General features: G+C 41.1%; 1 protein-coding gene across 1 annotated transcript in view; it reads right to left on the minus strand.

Moving 5' to 3' along the window:
* Nucleotides 1–22,876, minus strand: part of IL1RAPL2 (interleukin 1 receptor accessory protein like 2) — a 524,968-nt gene that overhangs the window by 236,731 nt on the left and 265,361 nt on the right. The window contains exons 3-4 of the mRNA XM_065411176.1: nucleotides 7,277–7,463; nucleotides 37–190 (exon numbers count right to left, since the gene is read on the minus strand). Coding sequence (XP_065267248.1) covers nucleotides 37–190; nucleotides 7,277–7,463 — 341 coding nt within the window. The remainder of the gene's footprint in view (nucleotides 1–36; nucleotides 191–7,276; nucleotides 7,464–22,876) is intronic.

Here is a 22,876-nt window from a genome sequence, read left to right on the forward strand (position 1 = left end):
CATTTGAGAACTCGTGTTATGCAAGAAGTTTCTTACCTGTAACCTTTAACTGAGTTGTTCTTCTTATTAGTTTGCCTTCAAACTTTAGTTCACAAGTATAATTTCCTCCATCTTCTTCCTGGACTTCTTGAATTAAAAGAGTATTTCCTTTCTGAATTACGACGCTTCTCCACATTTTTGGCTTACATTCCTGCACAGAAAAATCAGTTGCCTAAATTAACCAGCTGATATGGTAAAGCACCAGTCTGACTGGACAAGTAAACACTTACCTCACACAAATCTCAATGGAAATACTTTTGCAAAACTGAGGTTTCTTAAAAAAAAAAATCAATTTAGGTTTCAGTATGGATATTGGATACGGGATCAGATACGAATTCCAGGCAGCATGGAGATTTGAATATTCACAACTTGAAAAACCGGGGTTTATCTGAAGTCATTTTTGTTTAAAATTTAACAGACATGTATCTAACAAGCTACAGTAATTAACACTCACTGAACTACACGTGCAGTGTTTTCGACATCATCTACCTAGGGCCAAATAGAAAACAAAATCTCCACTTTTTTTCATCATAAACCATTGTTTTAGTTAAAGACACATCAGTATTTTCCTAACTATACATCCTTGTTCGTGTATATGTCCCATGAAATTTGGCTCCAGGCTGAATCTTAACACACAAGGGCTCACTGTAGATGTACTAAAAAACCAAGAAAAAAAATCCAGGTGGCTGGTGCATTTACAGTGGCACGAAAACTCCTGGCAGTTCCTGATTAGGTAGAAGGATGGTCTAGTGGACGCCAGAGTAGGACTCATGAGACCTGGGTTCAATCCCTGGCTGAGCCCCAGGTTTCCTGAGAGACTCCGGGCAAGTCACTTAATCTACCCCCTGCCTCAGTACCACAGCGATAAATGGGGATCGTACCTCCTACCTCACAGGAGGGTTGGGAGGATAAAATCCATTAATGATTAGTAGGTGTCCAGATATGACAGTGAAGAGGGCCTGATAAGAACCTAGAGAGGTTGCTTCAAATGCTTTGTTTGAATTGTAATGTGTCAGACCTGTCATTTTTGTAAACATTTGGAAGGATACAATGAGGACTAAAACAGTGTTTAAATATGCTGTGCTTGACGCACTACATTATTTTTTAATAAAAATCAATGGCCTGAAATTGGATGGTGCAATTCTCACCTCACCTCCTTTGAGGTGTGGATGATCCACAGGTCCCATGGACTTCACCCCTCACCAGCTGTCACTTGGCCGGACTGGGCTATATGTCAATATTTTTAATTTGTTGTCCTGGTAGGAAGGTTTGTAGTGGTTCCTTAGTCTTTACATCAGTGTCTGGTACTGTATGTGATTCAGCAAATTCTAGGCATCGCAATATCTGGTGCTTGATCCACTTCCAGGCTGAAGTATTGTATCATTCTAGCCAGCTAAATTTGATAATACTTAATGGTGTTGATCATTTAATATACCTTGGAATAATCAGTGCTAATGTGTGGATATAGTCTGATAAGTGCCGCTCTAAAGAGGTGCATCAGGGTGATATGTTTGTTCATCTCTCAGGGCTGGTCTACACTGGGGGGGGGGGGGGGGGAATCGATCTAAGATACGCAACTTCAGCTACGTGAATAGCGTAGCTGAAGTCGAAGTATCTTAGATCGATTTACCTCGGGTCCTCATGGCGCGGGATCAACGGCTGCAGCTCCCCCGTCGACTCCGCTACCGCCTCTCGCTCTGGTGGAGTTCCAGAGTCGACGGGAAGCGCGTTCGGGGATTGATTTATCGCGTCTAAATGAGACACGATAAATCGATCCCCGATAGATCGATTACTACCCGCCGATCCGGGTAGTAATCGATTCCAGTGTTGCCAACTCAACCTGAACACCCAGTTCAGTAGCCAGGGAGCACACAAAGCAACTCAAGAAGGTGTGAAAATGTGGCTTTAAGCCACATTTGTCTACTCTAATTCTGGGCCTGAACCAGTCCGCCAGAGTAAGTTAGAGCAGCCTGAGGGCTACTCTAACTTGTGTCATCTACTGCTGCACCCAAGGAGCCAATATGCCACCTGGGGATTGCTTGGAGACAGTAAAGTCCGGGCCCCTTCCTGGGTCATGAGCCTTACACCAACTGGAGGGAGATGGGATTGAGTAGGAGCCATTATACCAGCTCCATGACAATGGACCAACTCCCTGCACTTTGATGGCCATCTATGCCAGCTTTAGGGCCCTTTGTGTCAGTGGCGTGGCAAAAAGCAGTTACAGCACAGCCCCAGATCTGAGCTAAAATCTGAATCAAGGTGTGTTATGGTTTGGCTCTGACATGGCCAGTAATAATAGAATACAGTTAACAAAGAACAGAGTGACATTGGTGGCGTTTCTTTTCCCCTTGAGAAATCATGAAAGTTCCATGCTTTGTGTGTCCCGATTTCCAAATAAAATGGAATCAATATTCAAGTAAAAAGGTGGGTTATCTAACTTTCAGCCCTGCAAACTCATACTAGATTCTGAAACCCTCTGCTTTTCAGGCATCATTAGTAGTAAAGATGGAGGATCAAATGCTACCCTTACCAGGACAGATTCTGTGCAGTCCTATTGTCCTATCCAAATTTTGCTCCTAGTGACACTTGGGCAACCCCATTACATTCTTGGTTGACACTAGTGCAACTCAGTGGTCTCCAGTGGGGTTGCACAAGTGTGAATTAAAGTGAAATTCAGCCCTGCTCCTGGAATTTAGTTAATAGTTGATAATGCAGGAAAAGGAACTAAATCCAGCTCCCTATCTGCATGCAGAGAACAGATCTGATGAGCAAGAAAGTACCATTTTTACATAGATACCTTTCTGAGTTATGTTAGATTTTTAGCCCCATTTAAAGGTGCCCCAAATTTGAACAGACCTCTGCCCTGGGATGACTGAACATGAGCCTGGTCTAAAGAACATGATCCAGGTCTATCCATCGCTGATTAAAAACTACTAAAATTCCCAGAATGCACCAGTAAGTGTGTTTCAGTAGGTAACTGCATTGCATCTCTTCTGTAACGTAGCAGTAAAAGTCCCATGTCTCATAATAGCTTCCATGGTAAGATTTTTGTTTTTTCTTTTTGAAAAATACCAGCACGAACAGGCCAAACAAAACAAATCACTTTTCTCTGGCAGGATGTTGCTTCACATATTATGTACTTCTAATAAAGAGGGTCACATCATTGCTACTGTAGTGATTAATGAGGTAGAGGAAACAGTGCTTGTATCTATCACGGTTGTCTATTCAGAATTGCACCAAGCAGAGAGGTTTGTAACACTCACTTATTAATTATTCAATACTGTTTATCTCCTTGTTTACTTCAAAACATTTTCTGTTTAAAAATGATTTACAACTCCCCCCAAATTTTAGCTAATTTACATTACTTCTTCCATCTGCTACCCAGCATTTCTAACTCTGAATGGAAAGTTCTCGCTTTTACTCTGCCTGGATTCATTTTATATGGATTGGCTCACTGTACACGACTGACACAAGAGCAGAAAGTAGGAATCACAAAAATGTGTATTTAAAGCCCCCCCAAACCCTATAAAAAGTAGTCTTCATATTCTAGAGGAAATTAAACTAGATTTCCCTGTCAGAGAGATGTTAACTCCCTTTAATAATCAGTTCCCCAGTGTACGATTATCTCTTATTTAACCAGGTCACATTCTTTTTCTGGTTTTTCACTAGTGTTTGTCTTGATGGGGTAGTTTTAACTCTTCCCTTTATTTGCACATTTTTCTCATGAGTCTTTGGCGCTCACAGTCACTTGAATAACTCGGCTGTTCATTATTGTGCTTCTCTCTTCTTCCTTGACATTTTTAAGTGGCAGTACCTCAACTACTCTGTTTTTGCAGACTCGTATAACTACTACCTGTCCTTCACCTGTCATTCTAATTGTTTTCATAGCTATTCCTTCAACACAGTCATAGCAAGGAGGTGGTGGGGAGGGAAAGAGGGGTTAGGGCTCTTCTTTTTAGATACAACTTTTTTTCTCCTCCAGTTTATTTTTCCCATGAGAGTAATTCTATTCTTAAGTCTTGTTCATTCAATCATTGACACCTGCATTTATCTAAAAAAAATCCTTTATTCATGTTGTCAAAACAGTTATTTAGGCCTGATGGTGCTTTGGAAAGAAAGAGTCACATTGACATTAATAGTATAATTCTTTAAAACAGGCATTTCATTAATATAATTTCAGCTATAAATGAAACTTAAACGTTTAAGAATAATAGCGTTGTTAGTATTTTTCCTAGAGAGCTTGGGTATAGAAAGTATCAGAGGGGTAGCTGTGTTAGTCTGTATCATAGAGTATCAGGGTTGGAAGGGACCTGAGGAGGTCATCTAGTCCAACCCCCTGTTCAAAGCAGGACCAATCCCCAACTAAATCCCCAAGTCCCTAAATGCCCCTCTCAAGGATTGAACTCACAACCCTGGGTTAGCAGGCCAATGCTCAAACCACTGAGCTATCCCTCCCCCCAAATAAATCTGGTCGTCTTTAAGGTGCCACCGGACTCCTCATTGTTTTTGGGTGTAGAAATATAGCCATGCTTAATTCTCCTAATGCTCAAATTGCATTAGGCTTTGTGCAGCTTGTTACTATTAATGCACCCAATCAGGGCCGGCTCCAGGGTTTTTGCCGCCCCAAGCGGCAAAAAAAAAAAAAAAAGCCGCGATCGCGATCTGCGGCGGCAATTCGGCAGGAGGTCCTTCGCTCCGAGCGGGAGTGAGGAACCGTCCGCCGAATAGCTGGACGTGCCGCCCCTCTCCAGAGTGGCCGCCCCAAGCACCTGCTTGGCAAGCTGGTGCCTGGAGCCGGCCCTGCACCCAATTCTGTAATCCCTCCACATGTAGAACTCCTACTGAAGTCAATGAGAAATCTGCTCATGGCAGGCTTATAGCATTGGATCTGCTGTCTCACAGTAGACCAGGGGCCACAAGCCCAAATTCCCCGACTTTCAAGGGACAAGAGTCACGGAAAGGTTCCATCATGATCACAGGTTTTTCTGGTGGGAGCTGTGTCTAGCTCTCCTTAAGCCTTAAGAAGGGGAAGAATCCTGGGGGACCATCTTGCTTTATTTGACTCTCATCTTCATATTTTGGAAAATGTCCACTGTCCAGATGTAGCATGGGTATGGCCAAAGTATTCAGCACAGTGGCCCTTGCCGTACCTGGATCTAAAGCAGGTGAGAAGGTGATTGATAGTATGTGTGTGTCTATATATCCATACTGAGCCCAGTCACTGATGTTAGCTGGCTTGATCCTTTCAATCTATCTTTAACTCTGAAATCACACACCCTTTTCAGAAACTTCGGCTCAGGCCCTCAGGTGATACAAGTCACTATAATTATATTGACTTCAGTGGAGTTGCAGAGTATGTAGAGATTATGGGCTCAATTCTATAAGCTCTTTGGAGCAGGGGCTATTTTTTTGTTATGTGCACGTACAACGCTTAGCATAACGGGCACCTGGTCCATGACTGGAATTCCTAGGTGCTGCTGCAGTACAAATAATAAATAGGAATAAAAATATTCTGAAATCAAAGGGATGTACCAGAGACACAAGTTTTCTCTAGAATCTGGCCCTCAACCTTTCTTTAGAGTGAGAAAAGAGAATGTCTATTACAGCTAGTACCATAATTCTCTTTGGAATATTTTTCAAAAACCTTTGCCACAAATGGGTTAAAACCTGCCCTGCATACATCATGCATAATACCACATTAACGTTGAAATCCCAAGTGACTGAACCCTTCTGACTGTTTTTAGGTCTGTAACAGATGATGTATGTGGGGTCTAAGAAGTGAAGATCCTGCCATCTAATCTGCAATTGTTAGCGCACTTATTAAATGACACTTATCATTAAGTATGACTAAGGAGGAGGATGGAGTAGGTTATTCCAGTAATGTCTCTTTTTCTTAGCAAAGCAGACTAAAAGTCCATTTTGATTGTCTTGCAGCTGCACTGTTATCTTCAAAATACAATAACAGTTCTGGTCAATTTAATCATTGTGACAACTCAGTCAGCTGTCAGACCGAAAGCCGGTGCTATACAATCTATGTGTTGGACACAGAAGACATGTACATATGTGAAAAGAAAAGAAATGAAAGTTCTGTTCCCATTTCTGGCCAGTACAATTCCTCACTGATTTTGGTTTGCACTTTTCTTGCATTCATTTTCCTGGAGTGTTTTACGAGTAACTGTGCTTCATGACTGCTGAGGATTCAGTCTGTCAGATAATTTCTGCAATGTGAACTTACACAATGATAAGTATCAGGGGGTCGCCGTGTTAGTCTGTATCTACAAAAACAACAAGGAGTCCGGTGGCACCTTAAAGACTAACAGATTTATTTGGGCATAAGCTTTCGTGGGTAAAAACCTCACTTCACTCTATGCATCCGAAGAAGTGAGGTTTTTACCCACGAAAACTTATGCCCAAATAAATCGGTTAGTCTTTAAGGTGCCACCAGACTCCTTGTTGTTTTTTTACACAATGATAATGCATTCTTCAGCCTTTTGGTATTCAGCAGGTACATGGCTAGGACATGAGACACTTATGCCCATACACTTTACTCAATATGCATATTTCATGTGTAAACAGCTCTAAACATATCTGCCCATATAACCGGGGTGTGTGTGTGTGTGAAGCTTTCATGGCTTTTATACGAGTTACAGTACATGGTTTGTCAGTGTGAATTGGAATATTCAAGATTCTTGTAAAAATAAAAATAGAGTGACAACTTTTTTTTTAATTGTTATTTTCTGACACACCAGGGCACCTGTGTGTCTGGCAAGTCAAAACTCAGCACTTCTCAACACGTATTATGTATACACATCACGCACAGACACACTACATGGTGGCGCTGATGCCATCTAAATGTGTTGCCTCCAGTTGGGTTGACTGCAATATTCAGAAATGGCAGAGTTCCTCCAGTGTAGAAACTGGGGTGGGGGTAGGTGGGTGAGGGAGGCTGTGGAACATCTGGAGCTGGTATTCCAGTTGTTAGAGCAGGGTTTTTTAAGTTCCTAAAGTAGGGAAGACCCTTCACAGATATGGAGCTGCTGTCAGTCAGTGGCCAGGCTGGATAATTTTGCACCAATATAGATAAATCCTGTGCATCAGAACTATTAGGCTTTGGTTGGTCCTTCAGAGCAGCCATTCATTACCTGACACACAAAACGTTCATAATTGAATGCAAGACTGAAAACAAAGAAAGTAATTGTATACATTCAACAAAATGCTATTTAGATGGCCATGTTACCTTGTACCATACTACTTCCGGCTCTTGATTTGATGTTTTATAATCCTCAATATCGGGGCAGGAGATTATCTTTCTTTTCATGACTTCTGATTTTTCCAAATATCGGATCTGGCTGTTGTAGCAAAGCCCAGATTCATTCTCAGCCACTGTCAAGGACATTGACACCTTCATGCAATAGGTGGAGTTTCTGCAAGAACAGAGAAGAGTTTTACACCGATAGCTTAGTTTTTACCACGTCGGTTTCACGAGTCTTGGCTTTGCCATCAAGAGCTCACCTACATGATTCAGGAACACACTCAAATAAGTCACTGTAATGTTGTGCAATTCAGGTGTTAAGAAAATATTATAGAGATGCAAATTAAATATGAAGCATCACACAGAACTTACATTCGCCCGTGCAATTCGTTTTATCGAGCTCAGTGGCATAATTGTAGTGATCCTCATTACCAGATAAGAGAAGAATGTTCAGCTCCCAGAACTGGTTTCACCTCTCCAGCAGGAGTTACTATGCTATCAGCTAGAGGAAGGGGAGTATATGTAGGTAGTATCATTGTTCAGAGATCTGAGAGGCACGGAAGATCATCAAAAGAAGTCCCATCCCACTTGAGCTCCTTTGATGGTAAGGGTGCAGGGCCTCAAGGTTTGGAGCAAAGGAATTTATATGTATTACCTGCAAGCAACTCTCCAATGAGGGCCAGCACAGCCTCAAAAGTGGGTGGAAGAGGCATAACCAGGCAACTGAGGGACACGCTAATCAGCACATCCCCTTTCAGGCAGCTTTCACTGGCACATTTCCTATAGATCCCAGAGACACCACCTGCCCTCCCCTCAGGGTGACTCCAACGTAGAGTACACTGGGATGCAATTTGCTCTCCTCTGAGTCAGTGGTACTAAATCATGCATAGAATGCAGGAATAATTCCTTCTACTGAAAGAATGATTGGTGAAAGTCTATGGCAAGAGGTCAGACTGGACAGAGATAGTGATCCCTTCTGGCATTAAATCTATGTTTCTACAATAATAGAATCTAAGATCACAGTTTTCTCAGTTCCCACAAAAACAGAGAGGGTGAAGTCCAGGAAAGGGTGCATGAGTTAAATCCAAATGTTCTTGTTTTTCTTGCTGTCAGTCCAGAATAAATGTTAATGACCAAGCTACATGCTTCCTGAATGTGAAAATGAGGTTAAAATGGAAATGCTTATAGACTCACAACTCTAACAGAATTAGCAGCTACCACAATAACAACTCACGCTGATATTTATCATGGTGTTACTGTCAAGCATTTACAGTTTGTGCAAGAGTGTTTCAACTCAGACTGTCAGATTCTGGTTTTCATTAGACGGGATGGGAAACACAGTCCTTTAAGACCAGACTACAAAGTACGACAGACTTTATAATGAGGGCTCTGTTTCCCATCATGCATCACTTTGTCACTTTAAGTTTTCTGGAATCAAAGAGGTCTGGGGTAAGACTGATACACTGGCTGGCTACAATATCACGGGGAGTCCTGGAGAGTTCCCGCTGAAGACATTACCGCTTTGCTTCAGTATTCTCCTGCGGCTACTGTGTTTCAGATTATTTTACCTGGTACAAAACAGAGGGCAGCACTGCAAATACATTTTGCCACATTCGCCTGGAAAATGATCAATGACCAAATGGTCAAACCTCTGACGCTAACATCAAGGTAATGGATCCTCAGAATCCTCAAATTAGACTTATGATGAGTTTCAATGGAACAAGACAAATACCAGTTTATCCCATTGCAAGTCTTTTGTTGCACATCATTATGGTAATAAAATGTCACATAGAATAGCATATGTAGAGCCTGCAGCTAGAAATATACTAAAGAAGTGTCACTGCATTTTCCCTCCTACAGAGACTTTTTACTTTTTGTTGTTGTTTTATTTAATCTAAAATATAGTTATCAGAGCTGAAAAATAAACATTTTGGGAGGGGTTTTGAAAAGTCCCTATGCAACTTAACAATAAAAATCAATTTCCCCCTAAAACATTTAGGTGTTTTTGAAAATCTCACCCTTTGTTCCTTGCAGATGGGAAAACAAACTTCAGCTTTAAAGAATTTTTAAGTATATTGTGATGGAGCACTAAAAACCCACACAACAGCAGTGTATGTACTTTACAACTGATGTATGTATATAATCAGCAGCATTAAGCAATTGGTAATTAACAACTTACCTGGATGATTACCCATATTCTTGATTACAAGACAGGTCACGTACCCAGTAGAAATTATCAAGGCTCGTAAAGATAATGACTTGGGGTTGTTATTCATTATTTGGTATAATTTAATAGTGCTATATTTTCTGCTAACAATCTTTCATTATTTAGATTACATTTTGAACAGGGCCTGAGGCTAGTTCTATTTAAAATGCTTACTCCCTAAAAATGTAACACTCCTTTCACTAGTTACAATTAGAATGGAGCAGAGTTGAGGAAATTGACTGACTGGTGAGCAACATCACTTTAAAAAAAAAAAAAAAAAAAAAAAAACCCTGCCAGAATAAGTCTATTCAAGCTCAGGATAAATAAAGCCCTTACTAAGCCAGCAACAATAGACTTGAGAACTGGATGAACTATCTTCCACTGGCTGCATTTGACTTGGTCTGTTTTCCTTGAGGACATTGGTAGAGTGGCCAATGTTATCCCTATATTTATTACCTCCCTTTTCCTTCTTTAAAAATAATGACGACTCTCATTAATCTGTATTATAGAAAGGAGGAACTTCTCCCAGTACAGTATAATGAAAAACAAAGGTGGGCTGGTTGCACTGGGCCCCAAGCATGGAGGGAACAGGGAAGGAAGGTTATATAAAAAGAGTAAATAGGGGCGGAATGTACTTGCAAAGAACACAGACAAGTAACAAATAATCACTATTTTAGTGTTGCTATAGCAGATGAGGAATGAAATTGACAAAATAAGTTGTTTTCCACTGTGGATGGGGAGCTTGCTAGATGAAGGGTTGTAGACGTGACCTTGAAAATAGATTAGTTTAGCAGGGAGTTTGCAAGTCAGTAGAAACAGCTGTTGATCAAGTACAACTCAAATGATCTTAGACCTTAACGAGATTTCAGAGCACTCATTTAATAGACAAGAGGTAGGCTCAGCACAGAGAACATGTCTGGTAGAAAATAAACTTAAGACCTTGAAAATGCATCTTCTAAAGCATTTTCACTTCTTAAAGGGTCTCAAGCTGCTCCCTCTCCCATTGGGTTGACCTCCACGGGCTCCCTTTTAAGAAGAGGGAGTATTGGTAACAAGGAAGGGGAGAAGAAAGAGGAGGAAAAGACAGACCTTCTTTTTGCAAGGAGAAAGGATTTGAAAGTCTTAACATACTGGCACCAGAGGTTGTGATTCCCTATCTCAAAGTACTACTGTGAAATGTGTCTGCTCTCTGGACTGGAGAAGTGAAGAGCTCAACAGTTTTGCTTTGCAGGAGTTTGTGAAACTATTTCCTTCTATCACGGCATCTAGGTCTTTGCAATCCTCATATCAGCCAAGTTTTGCTTTGAAGTATGGATTCAAACAAACTCAGAATCCAAAAGAAAAACATGGCCAAAACAGCAGCAGTGGCGGATTAGCCACAGGGCCATTGGGGGGCCTCCAAAAAATGGGCACCCCTATGCCCCGACCCACTCCGCCTGCCCGGTGCTCCTGCTGTGTTTTTTTTTATTTCATTATAATTGCAGAGCTATAGCTTGGTCACATATCCAAGGGCAGATGCAATTGTGAATACCACAAGGGGATTCATGGAAGCTGTGCCCCAAGAAGAATACAAGAATCAGGCTTCTAACAGAATGCAACATGCTGCCTACTCATTTTAACTGCTGAACTCTATTAAATCTATGGCACATTCATTGGCTCATTGTAACACTAATAGCAGCTATGTGCAAGTCAACCTCCTGAGTCCATTCTCTTTAACTGAGGGCAGGTCTACACTACCCGCCTGAATCGGCGGGTAGAAATCGATCTCTCGGGGATCGAATTATCGCGTCTCGTCGGGACGCGACAATCGATCCCCGAATCGACACTTCTACTCCACCAGCGGAAGTAGGAGTAAGCGCCGTCGACGGGGGAGCCACAGAGGTTGATTTGCCGCCGTCCTCACAGCGGGGTAAGTCGGCTCCGATACGTCGAATTCAGCTACGCTATTCGCGTAGCTGAATTTGCGCATCTTAAATCGACCCCCGCCCCCGTAGTGAGGACGTAGCCTGAGTCTCCACAACTTGGGAACTTAGCAGCTTCTGACTTATAAAGAATACCAACCCATCATCTATCTCCCTCTGAAAGTCAAGAGCACCTGTTCTGCTAACACCTATCAGACCCTGACAATCTCCTGTTTTCCTCTCTAGTCATTACCGGGAGAACTATCCAGATAATCAATACATTCCGGAGTCCAAATTTGTGTTGCCAGTATTTGAAATACAAGTCCATCATTACTTAGTGGTTTCATGTGTGTCTGAAGTTGTTCTACACCAGTTCCATGAGGTTATCATCTTCTGATCTGTTTAGAGAAAAAGGCATCATTTACTATTGTCATACAATTCTGAACACAGGTATTGTATTTTTCCTCAATTGGAGAAGTGTTTAATGTATGATATTATTAACTCTATGGGACTCTTCACTAGCTTGTTACCTTATTCTTCCATGAACCCTTCTGTGGCATGCTTTGGGTCACTGTCTGCAGAAGATACCAACCATGCAAATCACACTTTGATTTGTATTTTCAAAGTTCTTAGATGTGCAAGCCCTTCTTTCTCCCCAAAGTGTGATGCGCATTGACCCCTTCAAGTTAAAAGGCAATACCTGCAAGAGAAAAAATTTAGTAGACAATTGACATCACTGTAGTTGTCTATTGAACCATAAACAAAGAGTATATATTCCTTCTCTTCCTCAGTGTATGTTACCTTGGCTTGGCACAACTCCAACCATTTCTGCAGAGGAGTTTGTTGTTTCTTTTACTATTGTAATTCCAATCCCAACTCCTTAGCACTATATCAAAAACCCGGATGCTACCTGGCTCATCGTGTTCATCCTTTAATGTCTGAATGGCCCTCAGGATCTCACTAGTAAAAACAAAAACAGTTTAGAAACATTATCACAGAAAATTAGGTACAGCGTGTTACAATTGCATCTTGTTACAAGTCCATTTTACCGTACCTTGTGCATTTTCTGAGATTTCGGTTCTGTGGGTCCTCCAATAAAGAGCTGAGGCCTTAATCCAGAGTGAAACACCATGCAAATTCCTATTCCTTCAAGCAGAAGAACTATTTGTGTTGTTCTTATCTCACCATTCCTTAAGCTTCTTCATTCTCCTGCAGTGTTCCCTGCTAAGCTTTTCACATTACAACATATGGTTGCTGTCATATGCACCGGATTCTGAAGTCAGAAGGCAGGTTCATCTTGAATAAAACAAACACTGTCCCAGTAGCCTATGCTTTAACATGCAGAAAAGATGCACCATTGGCCAATTGCCAACAAGAAGAAACTTGTCCTGGGCAAAGTCACTGCAGGCCAACATAAAAGAGGAGTATGAATGGTGGTTTGGATACAAGATACCCAGAGACATCTCCACAGACCAACAGTCAGGAATACACGTTCTTAACAATGGCATCGAAGAGAGTAGTCTACTCCTCATCATGCCCTCATTCATGTCATTAAGGAGAATGGATATTTTTTGGATTGAACAACTAGCAATTCTGAATTTTCCCAAACACAGGATGGTAGGGGGGCGAGGGCCCAGTATATTGGTCTGGGTTGATCTGTTATACATTAGTTTAATTTATCCTCATCTGTGCAGTGTTTAGATAGATTAGATCCCAAGCTAGATTTCAGCAAATGCTCTCTTCAGAGGACACCGGCACACATTGGCGGGTAGACAATCTAATGTAATCATTGACATGGGCACTCTCAAGAAGACCAAAAAACATGATGACAGGATTCACCAGTAGCAGATTGACTGTCCTCTGGTCTCCCCATAGTGGGGAGTAAGAGGAGCCAGTTTTCACCTTTATTGTCTCCAGAGGAACTGACTGGTTCTACTGATCTGTTCACCTCAATAGGAGCTGTCTACCTGTCTTCTCCAGAAAGAAGATTACCCCCCCTCCCCCAAATCATATAAATAAGGACTGCTCAGGGTCAAATAGAGGTAAAAACAGATGGGACTTAAGTTAAACAATATTACATTGATGGTGCATATTGCCCTCAGCCTTTGAGCAACACTAAAATCTCAGGAAGTCTTTTTCTCCTTTGGTAATACGTTACTACTGCAGTTGTCCTTTCAGACAGGTAATCTCTGAAAGCATTAAAACTTCTAAAAACAAGGTAAATTGTAAATACAAGACAAGATTATACAGAATGCAGCAAACTGCAGGAGTTGACTAGGAACATCAAAACTTCTATACTTTATCAGACATGGTCCGAGTCGAACATTTTTTCTCTCACAGTAGCCGGCACCAGCTGCTTCAGAGGAAGAAATTCTGCAATAGGCAGCATATGTTCCCAGGGGAAATTTCCTCATAGCCACCAATAGTTAGAGGTTGACTTATGTCACGAAGCTTGAGAGCTTATACGCCTTCCAAAGCGTTTATTCATTTATTCTTTAATATTTACCATAAGATCTCTGGATATTTTTGTTCAAATACATTCTGTGCTAGAAAAGCTATATTTCAGGAGTAGCATGAATTTCAGGCCCCGAAACCACCACTCCCAGGAGATCCCCCTCCAATAATTTTGTGATTTTTAATACGCTGCTTGTTAGAACCTAGAGCACCTCCAGTCCACCCCACACTGTGGGCAAATTAATGTGTCTGTTCCCCTTCATACCTTAATTAGAGACACAAACAAACTGAAGTTCAGGACAGCAAGTCTCCCATAAGTGCTCTCTGCATAAGTACTGCTAAGCCTGACCAGTTCTTCTGCCAAAGGGAATAAATCCCCTAGGGGATATAGTCTTTCCTGATGCATACAATCAGGGCCGGCTCCAGGCCCCAGCGAAGAAAGAAGGTGCTTGGGGTGGCCAATGGAAAGGGGTGGCACGTCCGGGTCTTCGGCGGCAAGTCCCTCAGTCCCTCTCGGAGCGAAGGACCCGCTGCCGAATTGCCGCCGAAGAATGAAGCAGCGCGGTAGAGCTGCCGCCGAAGTGTCACCGATCGCGGCTTTATCTTTTTTTTTTTTTTCCCCGCTTCGCCGCTTGGGGCGGCAAAAAAGCTGGAGCCGGCCCTGCAAACAATTGACATCAGTGTATGCAACGAGAGAGAGAAAGAGAAGCTCCCTCAAATACAGACAATTGGGAAAACTAAAAGAATGGATCATTTGTTATCTGATAGGGTTAAAAAAAAGAAACTCTGCATGAAGAAAGCATAATGTGCATTTAATTATGTTAATTTACAAAGAGAACTGCTCATGCTGATGTTCCTCCTGTTAGTGACCCGTGAAAAGTGTTCACCAGCAAAAGAGAAATACACTACAGTAGATCAAATTCTCAGACTCATCTGCCAATTTAACAGAGTATTCCCCCCCTGGATCCAGCACCCTACATTTTGACCATACTGATTCCCTTTTACAAACTTTGGGTCTTTTGAGAATTTTGTCATTTCCTTTTATCCCTCAGTCAAATCAAATGTAATTGACTGTTACATGGGGGCCAAATCCTACTATCTCAAAGGACACCCCCCCCACACACACACACACCCACACCATAAGGCAGGGGAAAACAAGGGAAAGGAAGGTCCCTCCCTTTTGGAAGTACTGGTGGTAGGGAGTGAGTGGTGGCTGTGTGTCCCACTCTCCCCTCCTCCGCAATTTCTGACCCTCTATCGAAAGTTTAGATGGCCCTCTCCTGGATGCTTGACTTATTGTTCCAGGACCATAAGCATAGGTGCTGGAGGCGCTGCTGCAGTGAAGTGGTTTCCATCATATTCAGCGTTTACAGTTTGGTTCAATGGCTCTCAGCACCCTCACTATAAAATTTGTTCCAGCACCTCCGATCGTAAGTAATAACAAGCTAGATGAACACTCTAAATGTAAAGGCTTTAGTGAATTTGAAATGGTAACTTAGAAACCTTTTCACGGTAAATTATAGAGAAGGCACTTGCCAGATGGAAGCAGGTATGGAGTGATTAAGTTGAAACTCTAGCAACCTTTCAGAGGGATTTAGGAGATTCTCCCCTCCTCTGCCCCCCCTTGACACCCCGCAGCCATGAAAAATTTAGCAAAGGGTGTTTAAGTCCCCTCTGCAAGTCGAAGACATTGCTGCCAACAAAACGAATGGCCATGTTAAAAACTTAGCTCATCTAGGTGCCTCATAAGGAGGTTTTATTAGCTTTGGGAGAACCATATTAACCCCCCAACATAGATGTTTTAAAAGGGGCTGCAGAGAAAGTGGCCTCACCATTCATGTATTTGTGGAGTGTTTTAGCCCTCGTACCTTTTTTGGATGCAAAGAATTTGTATAACCCCTTTTGTCTTTTGGCTGGTTGCAAAGGTTTTAACGGCAATTTTTTATTTATTTTATTTTTTTTACATAAAAGATGGGATTTCAGAGCATTCCTGAGATGGACTATTTGTCAGAACCTCTTTGAAGTGTGTTCTTTAGCTCTGCTTGCCTCCCATACATGCAATGTGATATGAAGGGCCATCAGGTGAGAGAAGTCTCGCTGACACCCCCTACAGGAAAACCCTCTAAGGCAGATTTGCATTGACTATATATATGCTCCAGACTCATTCAAAGACCTGGTGGTTTACAAAAGTGTGTCTCCATTTTTTATTTATATTATTATAAGTTCTATTATGATAGCTCATTGAGCCCCAACCAAGGTGCTAGGTGCTGTACATGCACTTTGAAAACACTGTCGAGCTTGCAATCTATATAGACAAGACAAAGGATGGTAGAAAGGAAGCTCATTAACACCACTTTTCTTTTGGGGGGGGTTCTCTGAAGTCCAATACAGAACTGCAGATTGGAGGATTTATTTCCTCCTTTACTCACCTAGTGCTGTGTGTGCTATACAAAAAATCATAAGTACAAGGCGATAGGTCAAAAGACGACAAGCAGGTCTGTCCCCACCTTCCCCTCACCACTCACACACACACTACTTCTACCAATTAACATTAAGGATAGAAGTGTTTTACTTTGCAGAGGAGGCACTTTGTTTATGCTCCTGTATATTCTCATTCAAGCAGACAAAAGAAGCACTGCAGCTCAGTTTGGTTTGGGCAGGGGTGGAAGAGGAGGGAGATAGGGGAGAGAAGCCCTGCCACTGATGGAACAGTTGGTAAATGTTGTGGAGGCTTCTTCCCCCATTAGACCTTCCCTTGGGTTTTCAACATGTGAGGGGACAATAAGGTCCAGTTATTCCCTCCACTGCCTCTCCCCCCAAAAAGCCGAATCCTTTCAGTATGACTTGGGGAATCAAAACCATGTTTATTTTGTCAGAGGGCAAAGCAGCCCACGAGCTGCCAGCTCAACTTTTTCCATACTCATGACTTTGTAAATGGCGCACTGATTTAGTCCAATTTCAGTTTACATGTTCTGGTTTGGTGTTTTAGCCCCTGAGACCTTGCATTGAATGTTTCAGTCCAGAGTCAATTTTTTACAGTTGATTTGTAAGTACCTGAAAAATGAAGCTCTATAATGGAAGTGCTGACAACCTTAACTAAAGTCACATCAGCAGGCAGTGGAAGTTTAACAGTATATCCAGCCCCTGTGTATATATTGTGCTATAAAGTCATGACATGAACGTCATGAGGTGGATCTGGGCTCGGTCATGACACAAATATGCTGTCAATCAAGGCCCTTTACAGGCGTAATCAGATCCTATTGCTGTTTTAGTCCCTGATCTGCAAACACTTATGCATGGAAAAAAATTATTCCCATAAACAGTCTCATTGAAGTCATTCTGGGCAGATCTATACTACTGCTTAAGTCAATCTAACATACGTCACTCAGAGGTGTGAAAAAGACCCCCTCGAATGACAAAAGTTACAGTCACCTAAGCGCTGTCCACACCAGCGCTATGTCGGCAGGAGACGTTTTCCCGCAGACATAGCTTCTGAGTAATTATGCCGACGGGAGACTGCTCTCCCATCGGTGTACAGCGACTTCACCAGACATGCTACAGCGGTGCAGCTGCCCCGATGTAATGCTCCTAGTGTAGACCTGCCCTCTGACACCTCACACGCATAAAGCTAAACACATGTACAAGTGTTTGCAAGGTCAAGACTAACATGCTAGACTCATGCTCATCATTTCAGGGGGGGGAAAAGCACTTTAGTTAGCATTGCAACTAAATGTTAAGTCAATGTCAAAATGTACTATGAGAAAAGGAAAATAAGCTTAATGCGGGAATTAATTATATAATATACCTCACATATATATATATATATATATATATATATATATATATATATATATATATATATATATATATATATATATATATATACACACACTTATTTATGTGTAGTATTGCCACTGATTCAAAGTGATCTAGATTGCTTGGTGAAGTGAGCACAAGTCAACAAAGTGTATTTTAGTATGTCTAAATGTAAATGTAAACATCTGGGAACAAAGAATGGAGGCCAGGCATATAGGAAAGGGGACCTTATTCTGGGAAGCAATGTTTCCAAAAAGGCTTGGGGGTTGTGGCAGATAATTAGCTGAACATGAGCTCCCAGTGGGACGCTTTGGCCGAAAGAGCTAATGCCATCCTGGGATGCATAAACAGGGGAATCTTAGAGTAAAGAGCAGGGGTGATGGAACAAATTTGTATAGTGGGGGTGTTGAGAGCCATTGAACCAAACTGTAAACGCTGAATATGAGGGAAACCACTTCAAGCCAGGGACTGCGGCAGCACCGCTAGTTCAAGCACCTATGGTAGGGAGGTAATTTTATCTCTGGATTTGGCACTGATGCGACCACTGCTGGAATCCTGTGTCCAGTTCTGGTGCCCACAATTCAAGAAGGATGTTGACAAATGGGGATTCAGAGAAGAGCCACACGAATGATTAAAGGATTAGAAAATATGCCTTATAGTAATAGACTCAAAGAGTTCAGTCCATTTAGCTTAACAAAGAGTAGGTAAAGGGGTGAGTTGATTACAGTCTGTAAGTATCTACATGGGGAACAAACATTTAATAATGGGGTCTTCAGTCTAGCAGAGAAAGATATAACATGATCCAAAGGGTGGAAGTTGAAGCTAGAAAAATTCAGACTGGATATAAAGCATACATTTTAAACAGTGAGAGTAATTAACCATTTGAACAATTTACCAAGGGTCATGATGGATCTCCGTCTCTGACAATTTTTAAATCGAGAGTGGATGTTTTTCTAGAAGATCTGCCCTAGGAATTATTGCATTAATCTTGTCTCCTGCTAAAGAATTTCCACAGTCTCACATTACCTAAACACTTGCCTTTTTAATACAACCAACTCCAAAGATGTTCAAGTTCACTGAATCACATTTAACTTAACTCCATAAGGTTTGTTGGGGATATTGTCAGTCTCTCACACCCTAGTCTGGGCCCATTTGCAAACACTGAAACAGATAATATTAACATTACAGTTATCACCCCGGTATAATAAACTCTTATCCAATCACTGAAATATTTATTTTTACCCATTATCCTCACGGTCATGTCAGCCTTTCCCTCATACACTCACTCCCACCTTCCCCAATGTCCTCACACCACCGCACCAAATTGCTTTGTTGGCCTCGATCCTGCCAGGAGCTCTAAAGAGGCATTTTCCCAAACCCACTCAGAGCCCCCACAATAGAGCCCAGAGCTTCTTGCAAGATTGCACTTGCAGGAGTGTACATCGCACTCCTCTTTACACTGTATTGATCCTACTGTACGATTCTGGAGTCAGACAGTTTCTAAAAGGCAATACTTGAAACAGATTATAGATCGTTCTACAAAATCATCTTCTGCAATTACTTCTATCAACTGTGACCGTCATATTCTTGCAAACTACGTGATCCTGATTGATTATTGTAAAATGCAAACATCCGCTTAAAAAACAAAACAAAACAAACCTCATCAAATTTTAATTCCAGCTCAATTAGTTTAAAAAGTCTTTTACACAGTTCGTGGTGTGAATAGTCCATCACAATAACATTATTATATTTCAGAGTATTACATCTAACCCTATTTTAATGAAATGAAAATAAATTACTATTGCTCTTTGCTCAGCTATTTTAAGCTACTTCTGATTTTATAAATAACAAGAGCAAGGATTCATTACCAAATTTTTGGAAGAAACAATAAATTTATTCAAGCAAGAAATGTGGTCTTTTATGTATAATTACAAGACATAAAGCCGTGAAACACAGTACTCCCACATAAATCTGAAAATGGGGGGGGGAAATCTCTAATTATATAAGAAAGTTTTGGCCTAAGCAGCAAAATTGTAGAACTGACATAGAAGAAATTGCTGCTGCATAATACATTCCAAAAAGCCTGACATATTGTCTTTATGTCTGGAAGTAAGGAGAACATATTCTTTATTTAAAAAATTGCCCATTTCTTACCAAAACTATTTGTCACCTAAATGAACGAAGTGTTCTGAAATCTCCCATATAAAAGTGTGTCCTAGAACTTGAGCTCATAAAATTTTTGCTAATGTTTGTGTCAAGTTGTCTTGACTATCTTACATGAAAAATGTACATCTCTGCTGAAATATGTAATTCGGTATCTTTACATAACTGTTCCATAATGCAACTGTCATAAAAAATAATGGTTCTGTCATTTGTATTATACTAATTACAGAGGTAGCATTACAAAATCAGGATTTGCTAAGAGTTAATCACACAAAATGGTATCAGACCACAGTTCCCCTCTCCACATCCAATAGTAAATAACTCTGAAATCTGTTGGCAAATGTTGACTTTCTAATAGTAACCATTATCTTTACATTTAATAGTTTCTGGAAAATATTTATAAAACAGACACTAAAGTGTCACCACAAGTTTGAGAGTTACCATTTAACTGCTAAAGATTCAGATTCAACACAGTTTTGACTTCAAGCGAAAATTCAAGTCAATATAATCAGTTGCTTTGTTTCTTATCTCCAGCTCTGAGGATACAAAGATGGCTCACAGGCAGGAGCCAACCTATAAGGTTCTTTTTGCAGAATCAGGGGCTATATTTGCTATCCATCCAGAACAATGGAGCAGTGGTCCCAACTGAGGCCTTTGGATACTGCCCTCTTATAAATGTTTATTATTACTCTTACAACTACTAATACTAATAATAGTGTGTGGTGGGTTCATCTTTAGTCCAAACTAGATGTTAGTCCACAGCACAAAATCATCAAAACATCACAGTCCTATATTGCTGGTAGCCTCTAGCAGGATCAGAAGCAGATAAAATAAGGTTGAAGCAAGTCAGTAGGCCCTAGTGGAGATGCAGATAGGAGCTGTGCAAGTTTCTGGGCTCTTTCCAGTTCTGTTAATCTGCCACCAACATAAGCACTAATTTTCACCAAATGTATGTACAATTTTAAACTACAATGGGTATTAATATGGTGTTTGAATTGCTGTTCAGTGGTTTCAGCCGTGGACTCTCAGTGAACTTCATAGCCAGTTTGATTGAGAAGGTAAAAGACTTTATCTTCCATGTCCACAGAATTTTTTTCAGTACTGAAGTCATGCTTGACTCGTCCTTTGTAATGGTACTTCATCCTTCTGTGATCAAACAGGATGAACAGAATATGTGCTGAGGGAAGAGTGATGCCACATTTTGGGAGTAATGGCTACATCTTCACAACCACAAGAATTGCCAAAAGGGAAATGTATGTTTCTTGTTCATCTCTGTGGCAAATGGGAACTTCTAGATGCTAGCTCCTCCTGACTACAAATGTACTTCTGTTCACAGACTGTGTCTATGATACATCAGCTGGGCTGATCTGGCTTCAACATGTACATCGTCCCCATTTGCCCCTCACAGCAGGTATGATCCTTTGCCCTATATCCTGCTAACTAAACAAAATCAAGCTCTGATTACCAAATTCTTCAGGAAAGTGCATCAGTTGAGCTTTAATTTTAATCATTTTAAGTTTGATCCAGCAAACCTTTTCTCATGTAAATAATTCTTATTCATGTGGGTAACTTCAATGGGACTACCAGTGTAAGTAAGGGTTTTGTAGGATCTACCCCTTTGTTTGTTCCTTGATGCTTTTCATTCCAGACATAGGTGTTGTTTTTTTTTAATTAATATTCTGCTTAAAAGTCAAATTTTTCTATGGAAAGCAGATACTTTCCACAAAAATTTACGTTTTGTTGATACTGTGACGTTGTGCAGTCTATATGGTTTTATAGAAACTTGATAATAAGTCAATATAATGTAACTGGGATAGTTTTAGAGAAAATACGGTAATAAGTGAATGTAACGTAACTGGGATATGCTTCATGCAAAAGGTCTCTTGTAAGGTATCATTACAAAGCTTATAATCTACTGAGTATGATCATCTGATTTGTATAAATGTACCACTCTTGTATCTAAAACTAGAAATATAAAATGTAACTCTGAGGGCCTATTGTAATTATGTAAAGTGTGGGCCATTATTGATGGTTTGGAATCTTGATGACTCCCATTGTCTGCAGATGGCTGTTTACCTGTGAGTCTCCCTGTATATGTGTGTGCTGGCAAGTGAGTAATGAAGTCTTGCAGTGACATGTGATCATGTCACCTGAACTGGAATCCATCTTTAACCTGGTGCTTTTCCAGTGAGGGGGGGTGGAAACCCAGAGGGACAAAGGGTTCCCGCCTTATGCAAAAGATATATAAAGGGGTGGAACAGAAGAGAGAGGGAGAGGAGCCATCATGGAGAATCCCCTAGCTAACACCTAAGCTGGAACAAGAGCTGTACCAGGGGAAAGAATTGTGCCCAGGCCTGGAAGGTGTCCAGTCTGAGAAAAACTTACTGAAGCATCTCTGAGGGTGAGATTATCTGTATTTAGTTTGATTAGGCATAGATTTGCGCATTTTATTTTATTTTGCTTGTGACTTACTTTGTTCTGTCTGTTACTACTTGGAACCACTTAAATCCTACTGTCTGTATTTAATAAAATCACTTTTTATTTAGTAATTTACTCAGAGTATGTATTAATACCTGGGGGAGCAAACAACTGTGCATATCTCTCTATCAGTGTTATAGAGGGCGAACAATTTATGAGTTTGTCCTGCATAAGCTTTATGCAGGGTAAAACGGATTTATCTGGGTTTAGACCCCATTGGGAGTTGGGCATCTGAGTGCTAAAGACAAGCACACTCCTGTGAGCTGTTTTTGGGTAAACTTGCAGCTTTAGGACAAGCGATTCAGACCCTGAGTCTTTGTTAGAGCAGACTGGAGTGTCTGGCTCAGCAAGACAGGGTGCTGGAGTCCTGAGCTGGCAGGGAAAACAGGAGCAGGAGTAGTCTTTGCACATTAGGTGGCAGCTCCCAAGGGGGTTTCTGTGATCCAACCCGTCACAGATACCCCAAGCTTCTGTCAAAAAAGAAGTTTCAACAGACATTTTTCAACCAGCTATGGATTGTTAGGTTTGGACAAAAAGATTTTATGGCCTTGGGAGTGATCAATAGAT

This window comes from Emys orbicularis, chromosome 9 (genome assembly GCF_028017835.1).
Source record: "Emys orbicularis isolate rEmyOrb1 chromosome 9, rEmyOrb1.hap1, whole genome shotgun sequence".
In the NCBI taxonomy this organism is placed as follows: domain Eukaryota; kingdom Metazoa; phylum Chordata; order Testudines; family Emydidae; genus Emys; species Emys orbicularis.